Source organism: Dromaius novaehollandiae, chromosome 18, assembly GCF_036370855.1.
Source record: "Dromaius novaehollandiae isolate bDroNov1 chromosome 18, bDroNov1.hap1, whole genome shotgun sequence".
NCBI classification, from domain to species: domain Eukaryota; kingdom Metazoa; phylum Chordata; class Aves; order Casuariiformes; family Dromaiidae; genus Dromaius; species Dromaius novaehollandiae.
In genome coordinates, this window is record NC_088115.1 from 16,345,705 (window position 1) to 16,368,122 (window position 22,418).

A 22,418-nucleotide genomic window follows, 5' to 3' on the forward strand; every position below is an offset into this window, starting at 1 on the left:
GTCCTATCCCGGGGCACGCAGCTCCATCCCGGGGTGCACAGTCCTATCCCGGGGTGCACAGCCCTATCCCAGGGTGCACAGTCCTATCCCGGGGTGCACAGTCCTATCCCGGGGTGCACAGCTCCATCCCGGGGCGCACAGCTCCATCCCGGGGTGCACAGTCCTATCCCGGGGCGCACAGCTCCATCCCGGGGTGCACAGTCCTATCCCGGGGCGCACAGTCCTATCCCGGGGCGCACAGCTCCATCCCGGGGTGCACAGTCCTATCCCGGGGCGCACAGCTCCATCCCGGGGTGCACAGTCCTATCCCGGGGCGCACAGTCCTATCCCGGGGCGCACAGCTCCATCCCGGGGTGCACAGTCCTATCCCGGGGCGCACAGCTCCATCCCGGGGTGCACAGTCCTATCCCGCGGTGCACAGTCCTATCCCGGGGCGCACAGCTCCATCCCGGGGTGCACAGCTCCATCCCAGGGTGCACAGTCCTATCCCGGGGTGCACAGCTCTATCCCGGGGTGCACAGCTCCATCCCGGGGTGCACAGTCCTATCCCGGGGTGCACAGTCCTATCCCAGGGCGCACAGCTCCATCCCGGGGTGCACAGCTCCATCCCGGGGTGCACAGTCCTATCCCGGGAAGCACAGCTCCATCCCGGGGTGCACAGCTCCATCCCGGGGTGCACAGCTCCATCCCAGGGTGCACAGTCCTATCCCGGGGTGCACAGTCCTATCCCGGGAAGCACAGCTCCATCCCAGGGTGCACAGCTCCATCCCGGGGTGCACAGTCCTATCCCGGGGTGCACAGCCCTATCCCGGGGCGCACAGCCCTATCCCGGGGCGCACAGCTCCATCCCGGGGTGCACAGTCCTATCCCGGGGTGCACAGCTCCATCCCGGGGTGCACAGCTCCATCCCAGGGTGCACAGTCCTATCCCGGGGTGCACAGCTCTATCCCGGGGTGCACAGCTCCATCCCGGGGTGCACAGTCCTATCCCGGGGTGCACAGCTCCATCCCGGGGTGCACAGTCCTATCCCGGGGCGCACAGCTCCATCCCGGGGCTCACAGCTCCATCCCGGGGTGCACAGTCCTATCCCGGGGCGCACAGCTCCATCCCGGGGTGCACAGCTCCATCCCAGGGTGCACAGTCCTATCCCGGGGTGCACAGCTCTATCCCGGGGTGCACAGCTCCATCCCGGGGTGCACAGTCCTATCCCGGGAAGCACAGCTCCATCCCGGGGTGCACAGTCCTATCCCGGGGCGCACAGCTCCATCCCGGGGTGCACAGCTCCATCCCAGGGTGCACAGTCCTATCCCGGGGTGCACAGTCCTATCCCGGGAAGCACAGCTCCATCCCGGGGTGCACAGCTCCATCCCGGGGTGCACAGTCCTATCCCGGGGTGCACAGTCCTATCCCGGGGCGCACAGCTCCATCCCGGGGTGCACAGTCCTATCCCGGGGCGCACAGTCCTATCCCGGGGCACGCAGCTCCATCCCGGGGTGCACGGCTCCATCCCGGGGCGCACAGCTCCATCCCGGGGTGCACAGTCCTATCCCGGGGTGCACAGTCCTATCCCGGGGCGCACAGCTCCATCCCGGGGTGCACAGCTCCATCCCAGGGTGCACAGTCCTATCCCGGGAAGCACAGCTCCATCCCGGGGTGCACAGCTCCATCCCGGGGTGCACAGTCCTATCCCGGGGTGCACAGTCCTATCCCAGGGCGCACAGCTCCATCCCGGGGTGCACAGCTCCATCCCGGGGTGCACAGTCCTATCCCGGGAAGCACAGCTCCATCCCGGGGTGCACAGCTCCATCCCGGGGTGCACAGCTCCATCCCAGGGTGCACAGTCCTATCCCGGGGTGCACAGTCCTATCCCGGGAAGCACAGCTCCATCCCAGGGTGCACAGCTCCATCCCGGGGTGCACAGTCCTATCCCGGGGTGCACAGCCCTATCCCGGGGTGCACAGCCCCATCCCAGGGTGCACAGTCCTATCCCGGGGCGCACAGCTCCATCCCAGGGTGCACAGTCCTATCCCGGGGTGCACAGCTCCATCCCGGGGTGCACAGTCCTATCCCAGGGTGCACAGTCCTATCCCGGGGCGCACAGCTCCATCCCGGGGTGCACAGCTCCATCCCAGGGTGCACAGCCCCATCCCAGGGTGCACAGTCCTATCCCGGGGCGCACAGCTCCATCCCGGGGTGCACAGTCCTATCCCGGGGCGCACAGTCCTATCCCGGGGCGCACAGCTCCATCCCGGGGTGCACAGTCCTATCCCAGGGTGCACAGTCCTATCCCGGGGTGCACAGCTCCATCCCGGGGTGCACAGTCCTATCCCAGGGTGCACAGTCCTATCCCGGGGTGCACAGCTCCATCCCGGGGTGCACAGTCCTATCCCGGGGCGCACAGCTCCATCCCAGGGTGCACAGCTCCATCCCGGGGTGCACAGTCCTATCCCAGGGTGCACAGTCCTATCCCGGGAAGCACAGCTCCATCCCGGGGTGCACAGTCCTATCCCGGGGCGCACAGTCCTATCCCGGGGTGCACAGCTCCATCCCGGGGTGCACAGCCCCATTGCAGGGCGCACGGTTGGTCCCATCCTGGGGTGCAAAGCCCCACATCGTGGCACACGCTGGCCCCATCCCGGGCTGCTCTGTGCAGGGCAGGGGCTGGGGGGGCCAGGGGCAGGGGAGGGAGGCGGCTCACGAGCGCTTCCCGGGAGGGGCCCTGCGCCCCCTCCTCTGCAGCCCCCTGCAGCACCCGGGGCCACGGGGGCTCCTGCAGCACGGCCCCACGGCTCTGCCGCCCCGGCGCGGGGGAGCAGGAGGGAGGGACCACAGCAGCCCTGAAATCCGCTCTGTTCTCAAGGCCTCCGGAGCCACCAGGGAACGGGCTGTGTCTGAAAGCTGTTTTCCTGGGAATGCCGTAACTGCCTGCTGCTCCCTGCGAGCTTGTTTTTGCAAACTGCAGCTGGAGGTTTGGTGCCTTTAAATCCAAACAAAGCAGTGTTTTCTTCACCGAAACCTTGCACTGCTTTTTGGCTTTGTGTATTTTTTTCTTGCTCTGAGAACATTTTTGGTCGTTAGGCCCCTTGTGGCAGCCGCTGTTCAGAAGCCTAAATCTGTTCTGTGCTCCACCAACCCACGGCCAGGCCAGCGCGAGGGCCTGGGGCAAGGTGAGGGCAGGGCTCTGGCCGGCAGCCCAGGGCTGTGGTGCGGACCAGAGCCCGTGTTAGGATGGAGAAGAAAGCCTGGCTTGTCTCCTTGGTCTACATCCTGCATCAGAGATGCATCCAGGGCTCCAGACCTGCGCCAGCTGGGTCAAACTGACTTGGCTGCTTGCACAGGGGAGGCATCAAAGCAGATGTGTTTGCATCTCCCCACTAAAAATACTGTGAGATCCCGCAGCACCTCCTCGAGCCCTTCTGCCTGCATGTGTTTAATCACGGCTCTGCTGAACGCTGCCCCCCACGCCGGGCATGCCCCCGCCCTGCTCTCCTGCGTGGGCCCAGTATTCGGGCTGTGGAGCCGTGCTCCTGCCCGGAGGAGCTCTCCCAGCGCTGGCTCTGCAGGGCTGCGGCGCTGGGCAGGCGAAGGACAGGGCTGCTGCTCCTGGACCGCCTCCCTCGGCCCCGCGTGGCTCCCGCACCGGAGCTCATCCCCGCGCCGCGCCAGGGAGCCTCTCCCAGGGCTGTTCTTGGGCAGAGGCACCTCTGCTGCCGGGCTGACCCAGCCCCGGGCCACCCAGGAGCCACCCGAGGCCTGTGCGGGACAGCAGGGCTGGCCCAGGCGTGCCGCTTTGCAGCCAGGACCGGCGCTCATCGCCGGACCCGTGCTGGCGGAGCCGGGTCACCCAGGCCGCGGGTCGGTGTGCACCATCCCGGCAGCGCTCGCTGCTTGACATGTCCGTGCTGAGATGGGCTGTGTGTTTTGAGAGAGGCTGTGTGTTTTGAGAGGGGCTGTGTGTTTTGAGATGGGCTGTGCGTTTTGAGAGGGGCTGTGTGTTTCAGCCCCCCGGGCGCAGGGACAGTGCCAGCCTGTCACCGCCCTGGCGTGTGCATCCCCGCAGGGATGTATGCGCTGCGGCCTCTGAGCTCTGCGATGGGATGGCCCCAGCCTGGCGCCGGGCCAGCAGAGATCAGAAGGCTGCTGCCGCCTCCCGAGCACCTGCGTCCATCCCCTCCGCCCCGGCCTGCGTGGGCACGCAAGGGGCGGCCTCTCCAGCACCGCAGCAAGGGCCTAACAGCCCTGAGCAGCCTCACCTGGGGCTCCCACCCCCCTGCCCATGGGTCCACAGCTGTATTTAAGCTCAGCCCAGGGCCCTCAGTCCCTTCCCAAGCTGTGTTGTGGGCACAGTGGTCTCCAGCTCAGCCCAGCTATGCCTGGCTGGGGAACCTGCTGGTCCAGACCTGGACCCTGGCGTGCAGACTGGCTTCCTGGCTTAACCTTGGACCTGCGTCACCACCACAAACTTGCCTGATGATCTGGACTCCTGGTTAAACCTGGCTGCTCTCCCTGGGTCTGCCCTGCTTGCCTTGCTGGGGGGCTGCAGGACAGGCCCTGCCTGGTGAGGCTGCTGCCCCACTGCTGGGTTATGCCCTGCTCCCGCGTCCCTGTCCCTTAGGGAGCAGCTGGCCCTCGTGGCTCCCTGGCACGGGTGCCCTGCTCAGGTCCCCTGGTTGGGGATGCTCCTGCTGGGCTGCAGCCCGGGGTCTCCAGGGACAGTGTCCCCTTTCTTCCACCAGCTCGGCCAGGCTGTGCTCAGCCCTCGTCTCCTGCGGCTCTTGGGGAAGGACTTGCACCCTGGGAGCTGGGACCCGCCTGAGCTGCTCGGAGGACACACCGAAAGCGTGAGTAAGACTCCAAACCATGGGCTGTTTAATGTCATCACAAGCTGCACAGAGAGCAGAGGGCGGGCAGCATGCTGCCTCAGGCCCTGCGCTGCTATTGCATATACAAAAATAAAAAGCCTGGCCAGCAGAAAATCTAACCAAAGAGGGAGAGACTGAAGCCACAGGTCCCTGCACGCAGGGCCGCCAGCCGGGACCTAGCCCCCTCCTCGATGGGCGTCAGCACAGAGCAGAGGCTGCCACGCGGGGGACTGGGGTGGCTGCTGGGAAGGGGGAACTGCTGCCGTTTCCTCCCCCACTGGCAGCTCTTGCAGGGACGTGTCAGCCCAGGGGCAGCCCCAGTGCCGTGGGGCAGTATCCCAGGCCTTGTGACCCAGCTCTAAGGAAACAGGAGCCCTTAGCGTCTCTGTTGCTGCTCCTCTCCTCCTATCCTGCTGGGTGCCGAGCACCCTCCACCCTTTTCCAGGAGAAGCCTGCAGTGCACATCACAGGGAGGGCTGCTGAGGAGGGGGCGAAGGAACACAGCGTGGGGGTCTGCGCTGCTTCGTACGGTGGCTGTTGGTAGTCGAAACTGTTCAGCTGGTGCCAGGTCACAGCCAGTGCTCTGCACATCTCTGCACACCCCGGCAAACCCAGCTGCGAGCCAAAGGCAGGTGGGGACATGTTCCCTGCCTGTCCCAGCTGAGCTTCCCAGATGCTTCCCAGGTCAGGAAGGCAGCAGAGGCTGGAAGCAGCCCCATGGCCTCCAGGTGCATTTGTTTGGCCTCTCAAGGAGCTGGTGGAGCTGGACAGAGGTGGTACTCACATGTCCCTACAGCTGCTGGGTGTGGTGGCACATACAAGGGCTAAGGGCTTAACGGAGGGTGGCATGCCCAGGGCAAGGCGGGTAGCAAGGGCTCCTCGGATGCCTGCCCCGAGGGAGGAGCAGCAGAGATGGAGCAGGCGCTCAGGGGTCCCCGCTGTACTTGATGAGGTGGCCGCTGAAGGTCACGTAGGTGTCGTACTCATCACTGAATACGGCATTCTCGCGCTCGCCCTTGTAGAGCCGCACCCAGACCTCGTCCTTCTCCTGCAGCTCCAGCATGACGCTCTGGCTCTGCATGATGCTGCGGTCGCTCACCTGGGTGTAGAGGATCACCACCTCCGCCCCGTTGTGCATGATGTGCAGGTAAGTCTCCTTCTGGTTCCAGGTGTGCACATTGAGGCTGAAGTAGTAGATGCCAGGGACGTAGCAGTAGAACTTCCCCGTGAACATGTTGAAGTGGTCGTAGAGGTTGACAAACTCCGTGTCGAAGATGAGTGTTTGGTAGTAGTCGTTGCTGTGCAGGGGTTTCTTGCGGCCCACCGAGAAGGCTGCGTAGTGGCTCTTGCAGCGCTCCCCCGGGGCGCCCACGCTGCCCTTCTGCCCCTTGGGCCCCGTGTGGCCCCTGCTGCCGGCCGCCCCCGTCTTGCCGAACTTGCCCTGCATGCCTCGCTCGCCTCGGTCTCCCTTCTCACCTGGGCAAAGCAGGAGGGACAGTTTGCTGTCAGGGGTGGGTGCCACCTCCACCCCCGGTGCCCAGGAAGCTGTTGGGGTGCTGAGACAGCCCCTTTGGGTAGCAAAAGGGGACGGAGGCAGAGCAGGGACCCCCATGCTGCTCTGACCAGCTCCAGCTCTGCCTGCCCACAGCCCACCCGCTGTCCCTGCTCCCCTGACTGTCGGAGAACCTGGGCTCTGATGTTCCCCCATCAAAGCTGCTGCCCCAGTCGGCAGCATGAGCAGCTCATTTCTTGGGGGGGCCTTCTGCATCCCCCCTGCTCCATGCAGGGCCCCGGACTGTGGGCACCAGCCCCAGCTCCTCACTCCCCCCACAGCTGCTCGGGGAAGTCGGCTTGTGCCGACTGGCACCCAGAGCAGAGCCCAGCTCTGCCGTGGTCCCGGGGAGATGCCAGCGGGCAGCGTGAGCAGCTCCCACCCTGCAGTGCAGGGACCCGGCTGCGGGTTTGGCTGGGGCAGCCCAGCGCCCGGCCCGCGGCAGTTGGGGCCGTGCCCAGGCAGCCCTCACCTTTCAGGATGGTCACGTTGATCTGAGGCAGGGGCTGGCGCGGGGGGTAGGAATAGCGCTGGTCGGGCGGCTCGCAGCAGCGGACGCAGCGGGGCCGCGGGGGTAGCCCCTCCTGGGCACTGCTGTCCTGCTCCCACCTGGCCCTGGGGGGGGCAGAAAGCAAAGCGCAACGGGGAGCTGCGGTGGGGGCCGGGGGCCCTCGGTGGGTACCGCGACCACCCTGATACCCACAGCAAACTGCCCCAGCCCAGGTCCCTCACCTGGCAGCGTGGTGCTGGGGCGGTGCCTCCTCGGGGTCCGTCTGCAAGCGCGGGCTGGGGCTGGGCTGGCTCCCCGCAGCGGAGGGCAGCAGCAGGCAGCAGAGCAGCAAGGCACCGGCTGCCCCAAGCCCCTCCATGCCGCAGCAGCGCCCTGCGAGACACCGGGGACAACTGAGGGGGACAGCAAGGCCCAGCAGAGCCCGGGGAGGTGGGCAGGGTGCCGGCAGGGATGAGGGCTGCGGCAGCAGGATAGGACCTCGTGGGGACACATCCTTCCAGCGCCCTTGCCTCAGCCGGCCAGGCTGGGATGGATGCGCTGGAAGGAAGAGGCAGCGAGGGAGCGTGCGGGGCAGGGGTGGGCCCCGGCCTGCTAGAGGGACTGAGTCCAGGCCTGTGCTCGGCAGTGTCCTGAGCTCCTGGCCTCCCTGCAAAGGGGCAGGACAGGTGGGTTCCCCCCAGTGCTGCATCCCGTCCCCAGCAGCTGCAAAATGTCCTGTTGTGTCCTGTGATGTCCCCACACAGGGCCTGGCTGCACCAGGCAGGATGCAGCTGCGCTCTCAGCCCAGGCGTTGCCCATTGTGCTTGGAGGTCACTGCAGGGAGGAGGGTGCCAAGCCTGCACGGTGCTCCTGGCTGCCAGAGCTGCCCACAAACCACCTTCCTGCCTGGGACCTGCCCCTCCCGGGGGCCCCCAGCCCTGCCCTTGGGTGCAGGGTCCACAGTCAGGCTCATGCCAGCCGGCGGGTGCACTCCTGCCCTGGCCCCAGGGACCGTTCCCGAGCAGGCAGGCAGCCTGCAGGTGCAGGAACCTGCGAAAGGGGCTGCCCCTGCCCCAGGCAACAGCCAGCCCTCATCTGCACCCATGTCTGGGCCCGTCACCTGAGGGTTTGCAGGGAAACAAAACCGGCTTCTCCAGAGATGCAAAGGCCTCCTGGCATCCACAGCCCAGCCGGGAGCCAGCCACCACCGGGAGAAACCTTTCCGGCAGCCAGGAACCTGCATCCTGCATGGGGCCAAAGCTAATATTTGCAATAGCTGGTGGCACCATGGTCCAATGAGGCAGCTGCCCTTCCTTGCTTTATCGCGCTCATTTTTCTTTAGCTTGAGGCCATGTCTGGAAGTGGGGCCGAGCAAGCAACACCTCACCCTGCGGTCCTGGGGAGGCCGGGCCAGCCCTGGGGCCAAGCAGGAGCGTGGAGCGGCCCGGCATGCCAGGGCAGCAGGGTCTGAGGTGGTGCCATGCTGCAGGGCTCCTGGCAGAGCACGAGTGCAGGACCGTGGGCACAGGGAACCGCTGGGGCGTTGCAGATCCCGTGGGCAAGTCCAGAGAGCCCAGCGCAGCCTAGAAAGCCACAATGGAGCCCATATGCAAAGTTCACGTCTCCATCAGGTGCATCCCCCAAGGGGAATGGCCTCTGCCTGGCTCTCCTCTCCCAGATGGCCTCCCTGCTCATTGCATGGCATTGCTCCGAGGGATAAATGCTCTGAGGAGCCCAGCAAGCTGCCTGGGTGTGCGAGGAGCTAGGAGTACGTGCCCAAAGAGCCCCTTGCACTGCAGCCTTGTGTCTTGAGAGCAGAAGGGGCTGCTGCCCCAGTGGGGAGGAGAGAGGAGCCAGGCCAGCGAGGGGCTGAGCATGCCATGGACCAGCACCTCCTGAGCCATCCCAGTGGGGACAGGCTGGCTGGGGGGACAGCTCTCTGGAGTTTGGGGCAGAATCCAGCTCCTTGGGTGGATGCCTGCTGCCCACGCAGCAGGGATCCCTGGTAAATGACTCCTCCAGTGCAGGGACAGCCTCATGCCAGGCTGTCTGCGTTGTCCCCGGTGCGTCAGGACTGGCCGGGTCCTGGCGCCGGAGCAGCTGCTCCTGGCAGCCGTGGGTGTGGAGGGCGTTCGAGGCCGGCCGGGATGCCTGGCTTATGAGTCATGGTAACTGCAGCCGGGAAGGGGAGGAGGGACCAGGGAAAGGCTCCAAAGGGCTTTCCCTTAGCCGCGCACCCTCTGCAAAGGGTTGTCCCCTCACCCGTTTCCCCACGTGCCTGCCTGCCCTGGGGGAGGCCTGGAGAGGGGCTGTCGCCTGCGAGGTCCCGGGCAGCCTGTCCTGCCCCGTGCACCAGGCCCAGCGTCTCAGCCCACGCCTGGCCGGTGCTGCCTGGTACCGACAGAGGCAGAGCGGTTGGCACCGCGCGGGAGCCTGGTGCCACAGCCTCCCTCCCCGTGCCGCGAGGAGATATAATCCAGGGGAGCAACGGTCCTGGCTCTCTTAACCCTGCCTGGCCTCCAGCTGTGCCAGCCATGTGCTAGCAAGCGCGGCGTGCAGCCTGTGCCGCGCAGCGCTCGTGCTGCTGGGAAGCCTGCGGCTTTCCCTCCGCTCTGGGATGGCAGCTCCGAGGCTTCCTGTCAAGCCAGGCGTTCCCCCGGGACCTGCAGCAGGCTCAGCTCTTGGGAAAATGCAGCTTTGAAGGGGACTGCTCAACAGGGCTAAGAAATCCTTAACCAGGAAATTCCCACTGAGAAAAGGCAGCTCATTTCCCAGGCTTTTGCAGCGCTGCAAATGGAGGCGAAGGCGCTGTGTGCATGGTGCTCCCAGCGCTGCGCAGGAGAGCCGGCGCGCGCGGTGCACTGAAGGGCAGTGCACAGGGCTTGGCGATGCCCCTGAGCCCGTCTCCCTCCTCACCCTGCAGACGTACTGGGTGGGAGGCGCACCTATATGCACGGGCATATGCAGTCTTGCTGAAGGAACTCTGTTTTTTCCTGTCAGGGTTGGATGCTCTCCAGGAGCAGTTTGGAGATTTAAATTCAGCGGCTGCTAAAGCCTTGGGACTGCAAGTCAAAACATCCTGAAACGCATTCCAGGCGGTGTTAAAGATCAGGAGGAAGCAAGAGCACACCCCAGGGAGAGGGACGAGGGGGCTGCAGAGCGGTGTGGCAGCAGCAGGACCTGCGTGCCCCTCCCACCCTCCCTGCTCACCGGTCACTGGATACAGCCCTCCCTGAGCCACAGCAGCAAGAGCAAGGATGTTGCTGGTGTCCAGGGATGTGCTGGTGGGACTGAGACTCCCCAGCCTTTTGCTGCAGCAGCCTGCAAATTTGTGGAGCTGCTCATACCCCAGGAGCAGCCCAGACCTGGTGGGAAGCAGGGTGGGAGCTGCCTGGGGGCAGCTGCACTCAAGGGCTTAGCGGGGGGATCACAGGTCTTGACCCAGCCCTCCGGCTCCTGGGGCACCCAGCAGAACCAGCAAGAAGTTGTGCTGGGGACTCCAGAGGCCCCCTTGTCCCTCATGGACATGCCCAGCGGTGGCCTGGCCCCCAGTTTCACGTGCTTGGTGGGTGCTGGTATCTCGGCCGCGTGGCTCGGGCAGGGCTGGGGGAGCCACAGCGGCTCTGCAGCATTGAGCCTGCTCTGCTGACTCCAGCGTTAATCCTCTCCCAGGGTCTGACCTCCCAGAGCTGCTGTGGGTTGGGCAGTGCCCCTCCAAGGGGCTCAGCCCCACGGTTCCCGAACCCCCTTTGCAGGCAGGGCAAGGTCTTTACCCAGCTAACTAGAACAGGGGCCGGTCCCCCTTGCTGGCTGTGCCCCAGTTCACCCATGCGCCCAGCGAGGCTGCGTGCACCTCCTGGGTGAGCATGGACAGACGCCGCAGCGCCCGTCGCTGACGGCATGCACGGATGTGTACGCGAGGTGCAGCTGCACGGCGCTCGGGCCTGCAGGGCAAACACCCCAGGGCCCTGCCTGCCCCCCACCTACCTCTGGGGCAGGGCCGCTCTCTCCTCGCTGCCTTTCCTTCTCTAGGGCATCTCCCTGGTGCTGCACTGCCGGCCCCTCCGGACGCGGGCGCCGAGCCTGGCCTGCTCCCTGCCTCTCCGACAGCCTCTTCTCCTCCTTTGGCCCGGGCGGAAATGCACTTTCTAGAAAGTAAAGGAGGAGAGGGAAGAAGCAGGACAACGCGGCGAGCCGCCCTCCCCCTGCCAGATGTGAGCCCAGCGGAGCGCGGTCGGTCGGCGTTAACCATGTGTGCACCCAGCGCCTGCCAGCTCCGGGCCTGCGGCCGCGGTCGCTACTGGCCTGAGATCAGGGAAGGCGGGTTTCGGGTGCCAGAAAGTGGCTCCAGATGTCGGAGACGGGCGCCAAGGGGAGGCTCCCCCGAGGCTGCAGCCTCTGCTCCGAGGTGGGAGCCGGCCGCCCCCCACCAGGGCTGGGATTTTCACAGATGCCCGCAGAGCTGGTGCCTGCCGGCCGTGGAAACGCATCCCACGCTGCAGCGCTGGGGCAGGATCTGTCCCAGCTCCCTCCAGACCCTCCCGAGGTGACGTGGGGTCAGCGGGGCACATCTGAGCCAGCGGTGCAGAGTGGCAGCAGGAGCTGCAACCTGCTCCTCCCCCAAAAGGGTGATTTGTGCCCTGGGGATCAGGGGGAGACTGCCAGGGAGATGCCCAAAGCACGGCCCTGTGCACGGCACGGGACAGCCTGCAGTGCTCTCGGTCACCGGCCCCCGTCCCCAGGGCAGTGCACGTCCCCTTCACGCAGAGCAAGGCCTGCCTGAGCCACGGCGGGCTCATCACCCGCAGTCCCTCTCGCCTGGCTCCAACTCCCGGCCCCAGAGCAGGGTCCTCGCTGCCTCCCTACCTGGCTCTGCTCCGCGCTGGATCCCAGCTGCGCCTGGGCTGTACGTGGGCTCCGAGGTGCTGCGCTCCTGCTCCCACCCGGCAAATTCCTTCACCCGCCGCGGGCGCCAAGGCAGGCGGCTGGGTGGGGGAGCCGCGGCGGCGGGAGGAGCCGGCCCGACACGCGGCGTCTTGCCCACCGGGGCGCTGCAGACGAGCCTGGGAGCCGGGGCGGGCCGCGGTCCTCGCCGGGCCGCGCGGGCCACTGCAGGGGGGAGCCGGGAGCATGCCCTCCCGGGAAGGTGCACAGACCCCTGCGTGCCTTGGCGTCCTGTGGCAGGGCTTGGAAGGGGGCTGAGCCCCCCGGGTGCCGGCACCTCGGGAAACACCGCTCTAGCAGGGCGGCGGGGGGGTCCAAGCAGCTCCATGGAGCCTGGGCCTCCTCCAAGGCCGTCTGCCGCACCCCTCCGGGACCACGCACCCCCTGGCCGGGCTCCACCGGCCCCTTGGACAACGGGCGGCGTGAGCAAAAGGGGTCTGTGTGGGGCTGGGGCCCCTGCCCGGGGCGAGCCGGGAGCGACCGCGGGCTCTGGGGTCCCTCGAAGCGGGCCCGGTGGTGCACAGCGGCTCCCCCAGCCGCGGCCAGGCGCCCGCTCGGGGAGCAGCGGCACCCACGATGGGGCCAGGCCCGGGCAACGGGGGAGCAGGACGGGGTGGAAACCATCAGGGCACAACGCGTGCCCCTCTGCAGCGGGCCCGGCACCGCCAGCCGGCTCAGGGCCAGCACGGCCGGCGGGACCCCGGGGCCCGGCGGGGACAGCAGGCCCCACCAGGCCCAAGCCAGCAGGCAGTGGCAGCGCGGGCGGACTGCAGCCCCCAGCAGGCCTCGCGGCTGGGCGGGCACGGGCGGGGCAGGCAGGGGGCGGCGCGGGGCTGCTGGGAATTGTAGTTCCGAGCCCCCGGCCGCGCGCGGAGGTGTTTTGGTCCGTGCCGGGAGCCGTGGGGGCGCGCGGGGCGCGCTGGGAGCGGTAGTCCGCGCTGGCGGCTGCGCGCGGCGGCGGGGGAGGCCGGCGTGAGCGCTCGTCGGCGCCGCGGTGAGCGGGGACCCCGGGCCGGGGCCGAGGGGGGCCGCGGGGCCGCCGCGGCTGGGCCGAGTGGGGGCTGCCGCGGCCGGGCCCGGGGTGGGAGTGTGGGGAGGCCCCGGGGGGGCGTTGGGGCCCGGACAGGGGCACCGGGGGGGCCTGGCTGTGCCTGGGGGGCCGCAGCGCCCTGCTGGGGGGGCGCGTTGGGGGGGTCCCCGTGGCTGTGCTCAGAGGTCCCAGGGGCGGGTGCAGGGGGGGTCCCGGCTGTGCTGAGCTGGGTGCATTGGGACCCCCCCCCAAACTCCTTGTTCATGGTGGGTGCCTTGGGGTCCCCATGGCCAGGCTGAGGGCCGGTGCATTGGGGCCCCTCCAAACGCTTTGCTCGGGGTGGGTGCACTGGGATCCCCATGGCCAGGCTGAGGGCTGGTGCAGTGAGGCCCCCCCAAATGCATTGCTCAGGGCAGGTCCCACCGCTCGGGGCAGGTGCATTGGGGCACCCCAATCGCTGTGCTTGTGGTGGGTGCATTGGGGTTCCTGTGCTTGGGGCAGGTGTGTTGGGGTCCCCATGGCCCCCCATGAGGGCCGGTGCACTGGGGGCCCCTAGGGCCCCGCTCAGGGCGGGCGTCCCGGGGTCCCAGGCAGGACGGAGGGGGTGCTCCCCTCCCCCTGGGGCTCTGCCCCTCGCTGTACCGCGGCATTCCCGCTGCCCTGCGGCAGGCAGCTATCCCACACGGGCTCTGCCGGCTCCGCGCCCGTGTCCCCGCCGTGGCCGGCAGCGCACGCGTCTGCCCGGCGCTCGGCCCCCCACACTCAATGGAGTCTCTGTTTGCACCTCGGCTGCCTGAAAGGCACATTGAGAGCCCCACGGCACGGCCGCCTGCGGGGAGCCCGGACCGTGCCCCGGCCGTGCCCAGCACCACGCTCAGGGCCCACAGCAGCTGGGGACTGGCCCTTCAGGGCCAGAGGAGGGGGGTGCTGGGACCCCCGATGCCCAGGCCGTGGGGGCCCTCTGGTAGCCCCGGACTGAGGGATGGCGGCCCGGCAGGGCGTCCCTTCCCCGCGCTGCGTGACACAGTGAGAGCGGCTGGTACTGGGGCAGGGGCAGCCTCCAGTCCCAGGGAAGCTGCTTGTTCCCCGCACCTTGAGCAGCCCCAGCTGCAGGAGCCCCGGGAGCTGCCACGTCCCTGCTTGGGTGATGCAGAGGGACGTGGCAGGTGAGGCACTGCTGGCTCCGCGGCCTGGGTGCATCAGCCCGGTGGCAGGCACAGCCCAGGGCAGGCTGAAGGTCCCCGTGCGTCTCTCCTGCCCAGAGGAGACGGCGTGACCGTGGCTGGCCGGGCAGGGGGTGACAGGGAGGGGGCTGCTGCAGCTTTAAGGCTCGGGCAGGTTGGGGCGTGTGTCCCTTGGACCTGTGCGCTGTGCTTCCTGCTCAGGCGCAGGCATCCTGCTCGGGCGGAGCTGCCACGCGTCTCCACGTCTGCTCCTCGCTGTCCCTGCCGGGCGCCGGGGACACACTCGTGGGCAAGGCCTGGCTCCAGCGCGGCCACAGGACCAGGCCAGGGCGTGGATCTGTGCGAGTGAGCCGCTCCGGAGGCAAAGGTTGTTCTTGCTGCCTAGCAGAGGAGCTCCCACAAACAAGAACCTCCTCCTCCTCCGGGCCGCGCAGGGCCTCTGCTCAGCAGGGCTCAGCTGGGACCCCTGGGGCTCACCCCAGAGCAGGGTGCCTTGGCCCGCCGCAGGCCGTTGGGCAGGCAGAGGATGCTCTGCAGCTCACCGTGCACAAGGACAGCCAGAACGGCTGTGCAGCAGCGTGCGCGGGCTCCTCCTGACCTGGGAGTGCAGGGGGGGAGGCTGAGAAGGGACTAAAAGCAGCTAAGGGCTGCTGCAGCAGGACGCGTCCCTCGGGATGCTGATCTGGGCAAAGTACCCGTGCTTAGGCTCTCCTTCCAGCACAGCTCCTCAGCGTGCAGCGGCAGTGCCTTCTCCTGCTGCAGAATAGGCGGCGGGGCCCCTCGCCTCTCCCTTGGGCACGGCCAAGCCTTGCAGCCTGGTGCAGCACCGGGCTCTAGCGCTCTGACCTGCCACCTCTCCTCTCCGCTGCCAGGTTCTCCTCGCCCCCAGTCTGATGCCCGTCCCGCCTTGCGATGAGTCTATGAGCTCGCTCCGGATCAGCGTGGGTGGCCTTCCTGTCCTTGCGTCCATGACCAAGGGTGCCGACCCCCGTTTCCGACTGCGCTGGAAGGCCATCGTGCTGTCCTCGGCCTGCGTGGCGTTCGTGCTGCTGCTGCTCTGCCTGCACCGCTCCTCGCCGGCACGGCCCATCCCGCCCAATCCCCACAACTGGCGGCTCAGCCTGCAGGCAGGGGACCGCTACAATGACACCTACCCACTGTCCCCACCCCAGAGAAACCCCGAGGGCGTGCGTTACCGCATCGGGGTCATTGCGGACCTGGACACGCAGTCGCGGGGCTCTGAGGAGCACACCTGGTTCAGTTACCTGAAGAAGGGCTACCTGGTGCTGTCAGACAGTGGGGACAGCGTGACGGTGGAATGGGACGAAGACGAAAGCGTGCTGCAGTCGCACTTGGCTGAGAAGGGCAGGGGCATGGAGCTCTCGGAGCTGGTCGTCTTCAACGGGAAGCTGTACTCCGTGGACGACCGCACAGGCGTGGTCTACCAGATCGAGGGCACCAAGGTGGTGCCCTGGGTGATCCTCTCAGACGGGGACGGCACTGTGGGGAAAGGTGAGCCTGCCCTGCCCTGTCCTGCCCAGCCAGCTGCCCCTGGGCAGGGGAGACCCCGCAGACCCGAGCAGTGAAACCTCTGGCCCTCTGTATCGTGCCGAGGTGGGATGCGCCTTTTCTGTGACCACAGGCCTGGTCAGGAGGGCGATGCCTGCCCAGGGACCACCTGGCTGGAGAGGCTCCAGCACCGAGCCGTCTTGCGCGGTGGTCAGGGAACCGGGAGCGGGGAGCCGTGGGGAAGTCTAACGTCTGTGTGCTGCTGAGCCCCCCCGGCTCATGCTGTTCTCCCCACTGCAGGCTTCAAGGCAGAGTGGCTGGCGGTGAAAGACGAACACCTCTACGTGGGAGGACTGGGCAAGGAGTGGACCACGACCACGGGGGAGGTGGTGAACGAAAACCCTGAGTGGGTGAAAGTCATCGGCTACAAAGGCGACGTGGGCCACGAGAACTGGGTGGCGAACTACAACGCGCTGAGGGCCGCAGCTGGGATCCGACCCCCAGGTACTAAGCAAGGCTCTTTCCCGCTGCTGCGTGCCCCACACCTTGTGTGGGCTCCATGGCCTGGATCTGCGCGTGGATATGGGGACTGGTGTGAGATCCAGAGGATATAAGAGGCCTGAGCGAGCCTTCCCACGTTCTGGCGGAGGAGGCGAGAACCGGCCCTGTCCGCAGGCCTCTCCGCTCTGTCCGTACCGCGAGCAGCGCAGGATGGCTCAGCCAGCGCTGCGTCTGGCTGCCTGGGTCCCCGGGCGGAGGAGGCAGCGCCGGGGGGTGCCCCCTGCCCGGCGTTGGGAGGGGTGGGATGTGGCTCGCCGCGCTGGGACATCAGCACTGGGCGGCAGCGCGGGAGGCGGCGGAAGCATTGGCAGGTGAGCCTGTACGTGGTTCTGGCTCCCTAGCCGCGCATGCGCTTTTGGTGTGGGGAGAGTCCTGCCCCAGCGCCGCCGGCACTGGGTGCTTGCTCGGCCTCGTGGGGTGCTGTGCTTGCCCTGCGCTGTCACACGCTGCTCCCCTGCCCTAGGTTACCTGATCCACGAGTCGGCGTCCTGGAGCGACACCCTGCAGCGCTGGTTCTTCCTGCCGCGCCGCGCCAGCCACGAGCGCTACAACGAGAAGGCGGACGAGCGGCGGGGCACCAACCTGCTGCTGAGCTCCACCCAGGACTTTGGGGATGTCACGGTAGGACACGTGGGTGATGTGGTCCCCACCCACGGCTTCTCCTCCTTCAAATTCATCCCGGACACAGACGACCAGATCATTGTGGCGCTGAAATCGGAAGAGGACAATGGCAAGATTGCCAGCTACATCATGGCCTTTACTCTGGACGGGCGCTTCCTCCTGCCCGAGACCAAAATTGGGAGCGTGAAATACGAGGGCATTGAATTTATTTAAGAGACTTTTGCACTGGACTGGAGGGATGAGGGAGGCCTGGCAGGGTGCCGCTAGCAGGGCCCGGCGCGCGTGCCCCTGGGCTCCCCGTCCGGCTCCAGCAAGCCGAGGGACGCCTTGCAGCCCTCCCAGCTCTGTAGTTGGCCTTGGCACCTCCTGTAAAGCGTTGGCTTCGCTGCAGCACGCGTGGTGCGAGTGTTTCGGCAGTGGCACCTGGTGGCAAAGGACTGTCACCGCACGGTGTTCACAGCCTCCCGCCGGCCTGCAGGGCCCCAGCCCAGGGCCCCCCGCTGCCAGAGGAGATGAGATAGCGAAGTTCCCTTGCACGGTTTCCCCCGGGGTAGCCCGTGCTGCAGCCGTTAGCGCGCAGCCCAGCCCCTGCTTGCAACAGAAACCCTCTGCGGTGAGTTGGTGGCTCTGTGATGACAGCCTGGGCTCTGGGTTTCTGGCAAAGGGAAGTCTGAGTTCCAGGAACGCTGCCATGATCTGGAGCCTGATCTCCCCTGTCCAGTCCATGGTGCCTGCGATGAAGGTATCTTCCTTGCATCCCTGTGCTGTTTCACTGGGCCATCGCTGTGCCCGGGGGAGACTCGACCCTGCTCACTTGGGTGCTCTCAGGAGCCTCCCTGTCCTTACAGCAGTGCCTAGGCTTTTCCCTAAACTGTCCCCACACTGCGCACCCTTCCCCGACCGTGCGCCTGGGGAGGGAGCAGCACCTACTGCCTCCTCAGATGTTTGCTGGGCTTGTGGAGGAGGTTAGGGAGAGAACAAGTAATCGCCACTGCAGGCGGGAGGACTTGTCCCTGGGCACATGTGTGACTAGCAGAGAGCCGGGACTGAGCCCTGGCGCGGAGCAGCCCACAGCCTCGGCAGGGGACGGCTGAGCTCCCATCCATTTACCTGCAATAACCCGCCCCGCTGCTTTGGGTGCTTTCTGGGGGGAGCACCAACTGCCTCATGTCCCACTGAGCTCCCTCCTTCTGCCACTGGTTCCTCGGCTCTTCCCATCATGCGGTGTTGCTCTATGGGGGTGGAGAGCGGGGTGACGGCCAGCCGGAGCACTGAGCCGGTCCTGGCACCTGGAGAAGCGGGGTTGACTTGGGCCCTGGAGCTGAGCCGTGCTGGCAATGTGGCCCGGGGCCCTGTGGGCCTCCCGGCAGCCAGCTGCATCCCAGGGGAGCAAGTGGCAGAGCTGCTGTCCAGGGGAGCTTCCTATCTGTGTCCCAAGCACCCAAGAAGAGGACATGCTCGAGCCATGGGGAGAAACATCCTTGTGGGAAGGAATGTCCTTAATGGGAGCCCTGCCTTGCTGGATCCTGCCTCATTCCTCCCTGCAGCAAGACTGGTGTTGGGAGGGTGACCAGGCAGGGTCATGGGGACATGGGTCACAGCAGGGTGTCACTGCTGGGGAGGAAAGCCTGGCATCAGGAGGGTGACCAGGCAGGGTCGTGGGGACATGGGCCGCAGCAGGGTGTCACTGCTAAGAGAGGAAAGCCTGGCATCAGGAGGGTGACCAGGCAGGGTCGTGGGGACATGGGCCGCAGCAGGGTGTCACTGCTGGGGAGGAAAGCCTGGCATCAGGAGGGTGACCAGGCAGGGTCGTGGGGACATGGGCCGCAGCAGGGTGTCACTGCTAAGAGAGGAAAGCCTGGCATCAGGAGGGTGACCAGGCAGGGTCATGGGGACATGGGCCGCAGCAGGGTGTCACTGCTAAGAGAGGAAAGCCTGGCATCAGGAGGGTGACCAGGCAGGGTCGTGGGGACATGGGCCGCAGCAGGGTGTCACTGCTAAGAGAGGAAAGCCTGGCATCAGGAGGGTGACCAGGCAGGGTCGTGGGGACATGGGCAGCAGCAGGGTGTCACTGCCAGGGCAGGAGATGACTGGCCAGGACTTCTCGGCTGTGGAGGATTTCATCAGGCTGTTTTTTTCCCAAGTAGATAGTTTTTCTTCCCTTTTTCCCGTAAGCAGTTTGGTAACTTCTGGGGTAACAAGCTGCCTGGGTCATTGCTTTCTGGGGAAAGTCTCACGTGGGAGGAGAGTGCAATGGTGTCACTGCTGTCTGGGTGGGATGCAGCAGTTTCTCCACTACCAGTAATACCGAGGCAGAGGCTTTCAACAGCCTCACAGGCCGGATAAGAGCTGGGGCTTGGTAAGAGCTGTGCTAAGCTCTGTTGGTTGCTCGGCTGCGTTGGGACAGAGCAGCCCTGGGTTCGGACCCCGTGGCCGCCCTCTCCCCTTCCTGCCTGTGTGCTCCGGCAGCAGTGGCTGGGGGCTGCAGGCTGCTTCTGCTGCACGTCCAGCTGTTCACAGCGGTACCAGAACATCTGTCTGGGCCTGCAGAACCAGGAGAAGCGAGCATGCACCCAAGGGTCTGTCTGATGAGGCCACCAGACATGGCAGGGTGGGACGTGGGCACTTTTCTGCTCTCAGCCCCGCCACATTCCCAGCCTGGACCTAGAGGAGGTGCACAGCTCCCTGACCGTGCATGTCCTCCCCTGCCTTGTCTGTGCAGTGCTCAGGCATCTGAAGAGCCTCTAAATCGAGAGCTGTCAGCTCTGGAGAGAGCTGTTGTCCAGCCAGAGGCCTGGGCTGAAACCACCAAGCCGTGGCCTGCAGTGCTGGGCAGCAGCGGGGACGGTGGCACGGCTGTACCTGCTCCGAGGGCGCGCAGCACAGGAGGGCGAGCTAGAAACATCTGCTTGGCTTCGCAGGATCAGCAGCAGCTGGGCAGTGTTTGCAGCACGCCCCGCTGCGGTCTCCAGACTTGGCTGGCCGGGGAGCTCTTCCAGCACTTGCCAGGGATGTTGTGAAATAGCGGCTGCATCCTGCAACCCCCGTGGGAGGAATTTACACAGATCTTGGTGGCTGAGAGTGCAGGACACCGGAGTCTCCCGCCTGCTGGGCCGGGGCCTGCAGCAGCTCGTGGCTGAGCTGCGAGGAGAGCGCTTGCGCCGTGTGGGCTCCCTTGCCGCACGCGCTCCCGATGGCGGGAGGCTCCTCGGCTGCGGAGACGGGCGTGCGGCCGGAGCGCGATGCCGGGCAGCCCGCGGCCTGGCTGCCGGGTGGAGAAGCCCCTGTTCTGAACCAGCTGCTCTGCAGTTGGGGCTCTGCCGCGGGGCGGAGGCAGAGGGAGGCCTTGCGGTGAACCTCCTCCAGCGAGACGTGCCCTCCCGGCTGCGGCGGCGGCTCTGGAGCAAGGCTGCGTGTGAACCGGGTGTGCAGGCAGTGAGGGGATGCAGGCACCGCTCCCCCAGCCCCGGGCGTGGGGAAGGGCCCCGGCTGGCCTCGCTCCTGGTGCAGTATCCCTCCCTTCTTTAAGCCTCTCCATGGGGTCAGACCTGGGCGTTCCCATCCAGGTCTTGCTGTGTTCATCTCCCTGGGTCCCAAAGCCTTGGTGGGCTCAGTCTTTCTCCCTCCTTCGAACGGCATCTCACTGCCCTCGGTGCTGTCCAAACCGGGATGGGTCTGCTGTGATGCTCTGCTCACCCGCAGGAGCTGCGGAGCCCTGCGCGGGGAACGCCGGGACATCTGCCAGCGATGCTGCTGGCCGAGCGGCTCGCGGGAGGCTGGTAGCACCTGCGCCTGCTGCCAGCTAGGAGCAGGCAGGGGCAGAGCCTTTCTCTCTGATCCTAAACCCCCAGACCTGCTCTTCATCCACCAGCTCAAAGCGGAGGGTGCTACTTGCAGCCCAGTGCATCCTGTTAAGCACATCGCCTCATAACAGCGTGCAAGCCCCAAGCTGGCAACGCCAGAGTGTTTGCCTGGGTCTCCCTGAGGCCGTGGCTCCCTGTTATGGTCCTGCCCCGTGGGCAGGGACTTCAGGGACTGGCTGCTGCAGTTTGGGGGCCCCTTTGGCCTTGGGACCCCAGCCCGAACCCGAGCACAAGGACCAGCAGAGCTAAAGGGAGGCAGAGGGGCCTGCTCCTGCGCTGGCTTCGCTGCAGCTGGGTGGGAGGACCACGGGAGCTGGGGGGCGAGGGGGCCCTCTCCCGAGAGCTCGGCCAGGCAGGCCCCTTCCCATCCCCGCCCCCCCCCCCCCCCGCCCCTGTTTACAGTGTCCAGCACCGGAGAGCTGAGTGAGGAGCACGTATGAGGCCGGACATGTGTTTTCGTTTAGCCCAGACAACAATGACTCACTGCAGGGCTCAGGGCTGCGAGGACGCTCTTGTCTCCTCCGCAGGGCCGCTCTCCCCGGGGGCCGGACCTGCTCCCTGACACATCGGGCAGCCGCATCCCACACAGCGGGGCTCAGGGCGCTCGGCGTCACCCGGGGCCGCGGCCCCCCAGCCCCACGCTGCCTGCCCAGCTGGCTGCACTGGCTGCTCTGGCTTTGCCTGTGCCCCCCTGGCCCCCCGGCCCCCCGGCCCAGGGACCGGTGGCTCCGCAGCACCTGCCTGGCTCCCGGCCGCGGTCCTTGTCCTGGTCCCCTGGGCTCAGCCAGGCCGGGAGCCCCGTGCCCCGCTGGGCAGCACCGTGCCCCCCCCAGCCCAGGCTGTCCCGGGCTCCCCTGCCAGCCTCCCCGGGCTTGTCCGGAGCCTCTCTACTGGCCCTTTTCCCAGGCACCTGGCAGGACCCCGTCTCGCTTCTCGTGCCAGCGGGATCCAGGGGACTGGGAAGGTGCCTGGGCCCTGGGCAGCAGCACGGCGCCAGCAGCAGCACCGTGAGCCCCTGCCGCTTTGGGAACTGGACTAGTTCGCGCTGTCCCTTGGCTTCCCGGCCCTCAGCTATGCGGTGCCCTCCGAGCAATGCGAACCCAGCGAGAACAGGGCGTGCAGCCGCCATCCGGTGCCTGGGGCAGCTGGGCCGGCAGGACCTCTGCCGAGTGCTGCCAAAGGCTCTGCACAGCTCACCTCCCGCGGCTCCCCACAGGCTCCGGCAGGGCTTGGACCGGGTACGGCTGCCCACGTTTCCGCTGCTTCTTCTCATCCTAAAGGGCAAGAGGCTCCGACATCTTCAAACGCGAGCAGCCGCAGCAGGGCAGCTCTGCGGCCAGACGCTGATCCAGTAACAGGTTGTGCGGCCACAGCGCCGGCCGTCCCTGCCAACGTGCGCCTGCGGAGCCCGGCTCGGCTGTGCCCAGACGCCGCGTGCCCCCTCCCCACGTGCAGGGGCAGAGCTGGGCTCCCTGCCCGCTTCGGCGAAGAGCAGGGACCCCCGGAGCGAGGGGGCACGCTCGTGCAGCCGCGCTGGGCTCCGGAGCACAGGCACGGCGGGGCCGGCAGCATCCCGACGCCTTCTGCAGTGATGCAGCTGGGGTGGGACAAGGTGGTGGGTTTTTGGAGATGCGCTGCAGGCCAGAGGGCTGTCAGCCGGGAGGGAGAAGGCCTGAGTTCTGCGGGTGCATCAAAGCAGCGCGGGACCCCAGGGGTGAGCTGCAGCCAACACCAGCCCCGAAGGAGGGGAAGGGCCGGCAGTGCCCCAGCCAAGGGAAAATGGTGGGAGCGGAGGACGGAGA

General features: G+C 66.9%; 2 protein-coding genes across 3 annotated transcripts; one reads left to right on the forward strand and one right to left on the reverse strand.

The window, feature by feature from the left end:
- Positions 1 to 4,846: 4,846 nt before the first annotated feature.
- On the reverse strand, positions 4,847 to 12,051 carry C1QTNF1 (C1q and TNF related 1). Its single transcript, XM_026114258.2, has 5 exons — positions 11,771 to 12,051; positions 10,892 to 11,052; positions 7,147 to 7,297; positions 6,887 to 7,029; positions 4,847 to 6,338 (listed from the first exon to the last, which is right to left on the reverse strand). The coding sequence occupies exons 1-5, from the start codon at positions 12,034 to 12,036 to the stop codon at positions 5,788 to 5,790; spliced, it is 1,272 nt and encodes a 423-aa protein (XP_025970043.2). The 5' UTR covers positions 12,037 to 12,051; the 3' UTR covers positions 4,847 to 5,787.
- A 634-nt stretch (positions 12,052 to 12,685) lies between these two features.
- CANT1 (calcium activated nucleotidase 1) lies at positions 12,686 to 17,143 on the forward strand. 2 transcript variants are annotated; one of them, XM_026114259.2, is made up of 4 exons: positions 12,686 to 12,842; positions 14,935 to 15,574; positions 15,872 to 16,075; positions 16,596 to 17,143. In XM_026114259.2, exons 2-4 carry the CDS (start codon positions 14,956 to 14,958, stop codon positions 16,964 to 16,966), a joined length of 1,194 nt encoding a protein of 397 aa, XP_025970044.2. In that variant the 5' UTR covers positions 12,686 to 12,842; positions 14,935 to 14,955; the 3' UTR covers positions 16,967 to 17,143. The 2 variants fall into 2 exon arrangements, with proteins under 2 accessions (XP_025970044.2, XP_025970045.2); XM_026114260.2 differs by lacking the exon at positions 12,686 to 12,842 and adding an exon at positions 14,294 to 14,429.
- The last annotated feature ends 5,275 nt before the right edge of the window (positions 17,144 to 22,418 follow it).

Bases quoted from the DNA above. Each gene is read 5' to 3' on its own strand.
- C1QTNF1 (XM_026114258.2), bottom strand. From the start codon at position 12,036: ATGCTCCCGGCTCCCCCCTGCAGTGGCCCGCGCGGCCCGGCGAGGACC. The intron at 11,053-11,770 runs GTAGGGAGGCAG...TTTACTTTCTAG, and splicing joins CCAGCGCGGAGCAGAGCCAG to AAAGTGCATTTCCGCCCGGG. The intron at 7,298-10,891 runs GTAGGTGGGGGG...GGTGTCTCGCAG, and splicing joins AGAGCGGCCCTGCCCCAGAG to GGCGCTGCTGCGGCATGGAG.
- CANT1 (XM_026114259.2), top strand. From the start codon at position 14,956: ATGCCCGTCCCGCCTTGCGATGAGTCTATGAGCTCGCTCCGGATCAGC. The intron at 15,575-15,871 runs GTGAGCCTGCCC...TCCCCACTGCAG, and splicing joins GGACGGCACTGTGGGGAAAG to GCTTCAAGGCAGAGTGGCTG. The intron at 16,076-16,595 runs GTACTAAGCAAG...CCCCTGCCCTAG, and splicing joins AGCTGGGATCCGACCCCCAG to GTTACCTGATCCACGAGTCG.